General features: G+C 43.9%; 3 protein-coding genes across 4 annotated transcripts in view; 1 reads left to right on the top strand and 2 right to left on the bottom strand.

Annotated features, from left to right (window-relative positions):
• Positions 1 to 6: 6 nt before the first annotated feature.
• Positions 7 to 602, bottom strand: LOC109465550 (histone H3.3-like). Its single transcript, XM_019762908.1, has one exon. It carries the CDS (start codon positions 585 to 587, stop codon positions 162 to 164), a length of 426 nt encoding a protein of 141 aa, XP_019618467.1. The 5' UTR covers positions 588 to 602; the 3' UTR covers positions 7 to 161.
• Positions 603 to 2,044: 1,442 nt separating this feature from the next.
• Positions 2,045 to 5,509, top strand: LOC109465549. The gene is made up of 2 exons (XM_019762907.1): positions 2,045 to 3,587; positions 5,075 to 5,509. Exons 1-2 carry the CDS (start codon positions 2,587 to 2,589, stop codon positions 5,076 to 5,078), a joined length of 1,005 nt encoding a protein of 334 aa, XP_019618466.1. The 5' UTR covers positions 2,045 to 2,586; the 3' UTR covers positions 5,079 to 5,509.
• A 1,803-nt stretch (positions 5,510 to 7,312) lies between these two features.
• The window catches only part of LOC109465544 (GDP-fucose transporter 1-like), an 11,672-nt gene continuing 10,866 nt past the window's right edge, over positions 7,313 to 8,118 (bottom strand). Inside the window, exons 7-8 of one of the 2 annotated variants that reach the window (XM_019762901.1) lie at positions 7,909 to 7,972; positions 7,313 to 7,766 (exon numbers count right to left, since the gene is read on the bottom strand). In XM_019762901.1, the coding sequence (XP_019618460.1) occupies positions 7,728 to 7,766; positions 7,909 to 7,972 (103 nt within the window). In that variant the 3' untranslated portion in view covers positions 7,313 to 7,727. The remainder of the gene's footprint in view (positions 7,767 to 7,908; positions 7,973 to 8,118) is intronic. The other variant, XM_019762902.1, reaches the window with a different exon arrangement.

Below are 8,118 nucleotides of genomic sequence, written 5' to 3'. Positions count from 1 at the left end.
TATGTAAAGCATGAGATGGTGAGTGCAGAAGTGCAATGGTGTATTTTTATTTCTATCTGGTGTTGTCTGTTGTTTGAAGAAACGTGAACGATATAGATCTTTCTGGGATAGGTGAGTGGCCCTGAAAAGGGCCGGGGTTGTCGATCTTGTTCGGATCCTCCTTACGCACGCTCGCCACGGATGCGACGTGCGAGCTGAATGTCCTTGGGCATGATGGTCACACGCTTGGCGTGGATGGCGCACAGGTTGGTGTCCTCGAAGAGACCCACCAGGTAGGCCTCGCTGGCTTCCTGCAGGGCCATGACCGCCGAGCTCTGGAAGCGCAGGTCGGTCTTGAAGTCTTGGGCGATCTCTCGCACCAGGCGCTGGAAGGGCAGCTTGCGGATGAGCAACTCCGTCGACTTCTGGTACCGGCGGATCTCTCTCAGGGCCACGGTGCCGGGCCTGTAGCGGTGAGGCTTCTTCACCCCGCCAGTAGCCGGCGCGCTCTTGCGGGCAGCCTTCGTGGCCAGCTGCTTACGGCTTCTTTTTTCTATAAAAACACTGCGGGGCACGTCAAGCCATTTATAATCAGGCTTCTTTCTCATGAAACTATGCCGCACTACTTTGTGCCCGGACTACTTTTGACTACGGGGTTCAACTAGGGTTCACCACGAGGGCCTGCATGGGGTTCACCCATACACGAGGTTCAACTAGGGTTCACCACGAGGGCCTGCATGGGGTTCACCCATACACGAGGGTCTGCATTGGGGTGTGGCCATTACGAATTACGCAAATTTGATTCTCATAGCTGGCTGATTTTTAAGAATTGTACCGGTAGTACGTTAGATCATGAGGCACATTGGATCATGAGAGGGTCTGCATGCCCTTTTTCGTTAACCGTTATGGGCTATTTTAATTCTCCGTTAATCGTTGCCGGCCTGCTCTAATTCAACGTTAAGCGTTATCGGTATATTCCTCGTGAAGCGTTATTGGTCATTTTAATTGTACGTAAAGCGTTATTTGTCATCCTAAATTCAGCGTTAAGCGTTAATGAATAATTCTTCGTTACGCCTAATTTTGCCTTTCAAAGTGCAGGAAAATGCGTCATTGAAGATTTAAAAATACAAAATTTCCCGGGGGAGAATACCCCCGGACCCCCCTACATTGCTCGCGCCTTTGGCGCTCGACTCGCGCTTCTGCGCTCGGTCCCTTCGGCTCAAGCCAGAACCAGCTTTCCCGTCAATTTCCGGAAGTTTGCGGAGAGTTACAGAATTTTTTTTAACGAATCCGTCAACCTTGACAGGCAAATTAACAAAAATCTTGAGTAAAATATGAAAACATCAGAAGGACCGACAAACACTCTCAACACCATGATTTGCCTCTCAAGATGCGGGAAATTGCCTTTTTGAAGGCTTAAGAATCCTAAATTTCCCGGGGGAGCATCCCCCGGACCCCCCTAGATTAAGATCCCCTCTCAAAATCCATCGGTCAAACTGGGCGGACTGAAAAAATGCAAGCTGGCCGACGTCGACTCGGACCCCCTGTATTTGTGGACGCACTCGGGGACCAGGGCAAGTGGGAAACACAGGGAACACATACATTTAATGCGTGCCTCATTACATGTAAGATATACGTAATTTTGTCAGTGATCACCTTTTCTCACAAAGCGAGATACCAAATCCAGTGCAGCTCGAAAAAAAAAGCCTGTAAATTTACCGTTAAGCGTTGCCGACCGTCCTGAATTTACCGTTAAGCGTTATCGGCCCTGCTGAATTCACCGTTAACCGTTGCCAGGACCCCCCCATGCAGACCCTCTCATGAGGCTTCCCAACCAACTGTAGATACTGGCTTCCTAGATGTGGGGCACTCCGTTCACCTCTCACCTGATTCAACTTTTGCTGACCGTGCCATGCCCTTCGAGACCGGGCCCAGCTTCTTGGTCAGAGTTGGTAAGGGAATTTCGTTTTGGCGGGAAAATTCTGCGGAGGGGGGGGGCAGGGGGGGCATGCACCCAAGGGAAAATTTAACTCTCTTTAACGTCTTAAACTTCGTTGCGCATGCGTCGCCACCGCACGCTTCTCCTTGTCTCTCCTCTCCCCCCTCCTCTTTTTTCCCTATTAACGTACAATATAAGCCCCGTTCCCTTCATGTAAACGTCTCTTAATGTCCTAAAGACGTCCAGAAGTGTGCCGGACCTAAATTTTTTGTGAGATAGCTGGTGAAAACATACCAAACTCGCCACCCGTTCCAAGGGTGGGAGGGCGAGCTCAAGCTAGCACGTACGTCTCCGGCGCCCTCTCGCCGCCTAGGTGCCGGGGGCGCTCCTTCACGTGAGTTTTTACTCCAGTCTCTAGTACTCTGCCAGCATGTCGCTGATGCTTTACAGGTCAGTAGTCATTGTTTTACTGTTTTTTAATGTAATCCATGCCACGACTGTTGGTTCCGGCCCAGGTAAAGTATGCAGGACGAAGCCGCCATGTTTGATGTTTCCCGGCTCTAGCGCCCAAACACCGATATTCTCGTCATGGTATCCCGTTCTCAAGCTTAAATACCAACGAAACAGTTTCCTGGCTGAGCCTCAATTTTGCTCCCACTGGTCTCCTAATGAGACACGCCAAGTATTTGCGAACAACAGATAGGCTATGCCTGCTCTACATTTGCTCCGTTCTTATGGCACAGGCCGAGGACCTGGAAACAAATCCAGGCCCTCGTGCTCCAAAGTACCCCTGTGGTTCATGTGGTAAAGCTGTAACCTTTAAGCACAAAGCAGTATGTTGTGATAAATGTGACTTCTGGTTCCACCATGACTGTCAAGGCCTTAGCTCCTTTATGTACTCCTATTTAGGAAATTCAAACGTATCTTGGATTTGCTTAAACTGTGGCCTGCCAAACTTCTCCACAACTTTCTTCTCGAATTCCGATGACTTGTCTTCTCCTAATCCATTTAGCCCACTTAGTGATGCCAGCCCTGGAGTCCCCTTGGCTGCATCATCCCCAAAATCTCCAGTACAAAACAAACGCAAGCTTAATGGTAGACCCCTGCGTCTCATAAATGCAAATTTCCAATCGCTTAAAAACAAGAAAGTAGAGCTAGAAACCCTTGTAGAGGAAACAAAACCCGACATTCTTGTCATTACAGAAACATGGTTAGATAGCACCTGCAACATAACTGAATACTTCCCAAATCACCTCAACATGCAAGTGTTTTATAGGAATAGACCAGAAGATAGCCACGGTGGTGTTCTGATAGCAGTCTCTAACGAGTTTATATGTACACAAGAACCAGACCTCGAGACCGACTGCGAGATGGTATGGGTTAAGATCGAACTTGTAGGATCCAAGAGCCTAAACATATGTGCCTATTACAGACCGCAAGTAGGTGACAGCGTTAGTCTTGACCTCCTAGAGCAATCTATGGAACGAATATGCAACAAACGAAATAACCATGTATGGATTGTCGGTGACTTTAATTTTCCAGGCTGGGATTGGGTAGACCCCCACCAACCGGTACTCAAGCCAGATAGTCCCTACCCAGGTTTGCATCGCCGGTTTCTGGAACTACTCAGTGACCACAATATGTCCCAAGTTGTTGACAAGCCCACCAGGTACGATAACACATTAGATCTAGTGCTCATGTCTAATGACAATTGTGTTAACTGTGTACGTACTCTACCCCCAATCGGTGACCATGACTTAGTTTTTGTTGAGGCAGACCTAAGGCCTCAAAAACAAAAAGCAAAACCTCGCAAACTTTTCTTATATAAGCGCACCAATTGGGAAAAGTTTCGGGACGAAATGGAAGATTTTAAAACAGAATTTCTGGAACTAGCGGAAGGTGAGTCCCAGGTTGACGAGCTGTACAATAAATTTGCATCTAAATTATCCAGCTGTGTCGATAATGTCCAGCAGTAAAAAACAGCTCCCCTACATAACTCCTCAACTAAAGAGCCTGATGAGGAAAAGGGATCGCTATTACAGAAAGACTAAAGGAGAAAACACAATTGAGAGAAAAGAAAAGCTCAACCAGTTCAAAAAGGAAATAAATAAGAAAATGAAAGAGTGCTACTGGAAATACATTGAAGAAGTAGTACTCGACATAAATACAGACACAACTGACCCTGGCCAAAGTAAGTCTCCATCGTGTAAACAAGGCAACAAAAAATTCTGGAGCTTTTTGAAAAGCCTGAAGTCCGAGAGAGCCGGAGTATCCCACCTTAAGAACGAAGGTAGGCTCATCTCGGACGGTAAGACCAAAGCAAACATACTAAACCAGCAATTTCAGTCAGTTTTCACTACTGAACCCCTAGAAGGCCCTCTGCCCAACATGGGGCCTAGCCCTCACCCACTAATGCCGGAAATTAACATCGTTACAAACGGAATCACAACCCTGCTGGAAAACCTAAACCCTCACAAAGCATGTGGCCCGGATCATGTGCACGCATGTGTCCTTAAAGAACTCAGTTCTACATTGAGCCCCTTTCTCCAGGTGATCTTTCAAAAAAGTACTTGACACTGGAGCTGTACCAGAAGCCTGGAAGGAGGCTAACATCGCCCCGATATACAAGAAAGGCAATCGTCTTGACCCAGCAAACTACCGGCCCATTTCCTTAACATGTATCTGTTCAAAAATCATGGAACACATCATAGCAAGTTCTATGATGTCCCACTTTGATACTAATAATATCTTGTACGATCTCCAACATGGATTTAGGCATGGCAGGTCATGTGAAACTCAACTTCTATCCCTTATTGATGATTTGGCCCACAACAGGGAAAACGGGACCCAGACGGACCTTATCATTATGGATTTTGCTAAAGCCTTTGATAAGGTTCCTCATCTACGGCTAATACACAAACTCCAGTTTTACGGTATTTCTGGTAAGGCACTTGTCTGGATCCAGAATTTCCTGCAGGGCCGCTCACAAACCGTAGTGCTAGACGGGGAGCGCTCGGACCCAGTGCCTGTAACATCGGGCGTACCTCAGGGTACAGTCCTGGGCCCGATTCTCTTTCTAGCATACATCAATCGACCTTACCTAAATACGCTGCACATGCTAAAGTCAGGCTTTTCGCCGACGATTGCATCTTGCAGATGAGTATTAAGGAAGAAGACGACTGTAAAAGACTGCAGCATGACATCGATAGTATTTGTAGTTGGGAGAAGGAGTGGTTGATGGCCTTCAACCCATCTAAATGTGAAGTGATGACCGTCCCCTCTTCTAGGAACCCAATATCGTTTCCCTATTCTCTCCATGACCACGTTTTAACCAAGGTAAGTACCACCAAATATCTTGGTGTCTCCATCTCCTCAAACTTGACCTGGGGCAGACATGTCGATTTAGTTACAGCGAAAGCAAACAGAACCTTAGGAATGTTAAGACGCTGCCTGCGAATCTCAAGCAATGCGGCAAAGGAGAGAGCTTACATGGCTCTTGTAAGACCCTCCTTAGAGTACGGCTGTAGTGTCTGGGATCCCCACACCAAGGACCAGGTGAGTAGGGTGGAGATGGTCCAGCGTAGAGCTGCCCGTTTTGTAAGCAATGACTACAGACGTACAAGCTCTGTTTCAACTATGTTGCAAAACCTGGGCTGGCAGTCTCTGGAAGTACGTCGGAAGATCGCCCGCCAGGTCATGTTTTATAAGATTATACATAATGCTGTCTCCGTCCCACACTCAACCAGGATTGTCCCGGTGGCTCGATGCTCCCGCCGCATCAATCACACTCAAACATTGCAGGCCATCGCGAGCAGAACCAACTTCTACAGGCTCTCGTTCTTCCCCCGTACCATCAGGGAATGGAACGAACTTGAGCCTGGTGCGGTGGAGGCGGGGTCTCTCGCCCAGTTCAAATCTGAACTGGCGAGGACCCTGCTGCATTGAGTCACCCCATCATGTCTTGTATATATGTAAATATTACTAACGCACTAATGCACTTGTCCTGTCTTTAGCACACACAAAACCAGTTGTCTTATGTTCCTTTCTCAGTTATCCTTGTTTTTCCCTTTGTTTTTTTATGTACCGGGCACAATTGTTACTAACAATATTGCGTAACGACTGCCAATAATACTACTCCGTAGTGCTGGGCAGTAACGAAGAAGAAGAAGAACTAGCCAAGGTGAGGGCCTGCATGCCCCTTTTCGTAAGTAATACCTATAGTTTTCGTGAGTAATACTTATAGGCCTTTTCAGTCTTCGTAATCCCAGAAATCAACGTAATTCGTAATCAGTACATTGGCCGCAAAGCGTAAAGTCGTATATTTGCATATTCATATCTTCCCACATTAACAATATAAAACAAAATACATGTATGTACGCCTCACGAAAGCATGTATTACATGACTCTAGTTTTTATTACATATATTAACACTTCAAGGATTTCTAGTATTATCGTGTAATATGATATCGTTGTACTGCTTTTGCTGTTGTTAAATTTTAACGTATACATGCATGTACACCAAAAGATAACACACTCCAGAAAGTTCGTAACTCATTTATTGAAATATATGACTGGAATTTGTACTCCATCAATCATTATGCATAGAAAATTAAATTAATTTCTAATACATCACAAATTCAGGAATTATCTTTAAAAATAATCAAATCAATCAAATACTGTACTTCCTATCCTAAAACATAAACCATCTTTTTATCAATTGCCACATTTACAAATTCATAGATTACAAATTCATAGATGATTGATGTGTGCTCTGTACACATGAAAAAGTATGGTATTAAACATAAAATTATTTCTTCTTCACAATATGCAAACTTGGCCATAATAGTAATACACCATGACAAAGTACATAGAGTATTCAAGGTCTATCTACAGTAGTAGTGACACTTCTTATCCCTAAGTAATTCAAATTATTCACCCTCAAAACAATGATGCGGAGAATACAGCATAGCCACCAATTATTCACTATCACCTTTACAATCTTTACAAGCTTACAAACTTTCATAATTGCACCTTTAAATTCTGGTGAATTTCAATACCTTACAAACAAATGTATCATCATTAAAAATAGAAATTATAGTTGAACTTTAATAATCTACTAAAGGCTTTTCAGCAATAGGTTTGTATACAAAACAGCCCTTAGGCTACACCAATTTTTCTAGAAAAATAATGGACTGAGCTGAAAAAAAATGAAAATAAAAACAGGCCTAGGCATCCTATTATGGCCCAAAATGGTACGATAGGAGCCATGAAGTCAACACACCAGGCTGGTTCAAAATTTAAACAATGAATTTTGAACTTTTAATGATACCACTGCATTGAAAGATGGAATAACTGTAATAAGGACTGTTTTCATGAGCATTTTGCAGTTGATTTGGATTTTTTTTTGCAAATCAGAAAAAAATGAAGCGGGCGAATCTGTTAACCAAGAAATTAAATTGGTGTGGCCTTATATTGAAACTATTGCAGAGAGTCCAAGTCAAAAGCAGAATGAAGTTGTACAAGTTATTAAATACTGGTACCAAAATCACTGAGTACATTTCACTCTCTAGCAGTGTTTTTGTTAGCTCCAAAGCTTTCTCCCAAAACCACTGAAAATCTCATTAAAAAAGGAGTTAGTTGGTTGTTATTGAGTGAACAGGTTGAACAAATGTTTCGTGTCCTATATGCATCTTATAAGCCTCAGATTATGATATATGTACATGCATGCACATTCTTGAGTGGTTTGCTGTGCTCAGAATGTCACAGATACTCACTTAACTTGTACATCCAACATAACACCACACTTCATTTACTGTTGATCATGCTGATCTTCCTCTGGTGAACCTTTCTTGTGTTACAAAAATAAAGAAAAAAAGAAAAAGAAAAAATAAGCCTTGTCATTTGTGTAAACATGCTGGTGAGAAATTTTACATGGGCAAAGAGAAAAAGAAGGGCAAAAATTATTATCTTAAGACCAAAAGTTACTTTACTTTTTCTTTAGGTGAATCTTGGGGCTGTAATCCTAGTGTAGCAATGGTGGCTGTCTTGTCATCTCTAGAGAGAGAGATTCTCTTTATTAAAACTTTCCTCACAAGATAAAGTACAGAGGATTCCGCTTATTTGTATAGCCTATTTGTCAGAGCATTTTATACAGTTACCCGGCCTATACGATAGGCCGGAATAGCATTGGTAACGGCCCG

Source organism: Branchiostoma belcheri, unplaced genomic scaffold, assembly GCF_001625305.1.
Source record: "Branchiostoma belcheri isolate BF01 breed outbred unplaced genomic scaffold, Haploidv18h27 scaffold152, whole genome shotgun sequence".
Taxonomy (NCBI): Eukaryota; Metazoa; Chordata; class Leptocardii; order Amphioxiformes; family Branchiostomatidae; genus Branchiostoma; species Branchiostoma belcheri.
This window is presented reverse-complemented; position numbering and strand designations above follow the sequence as displayed.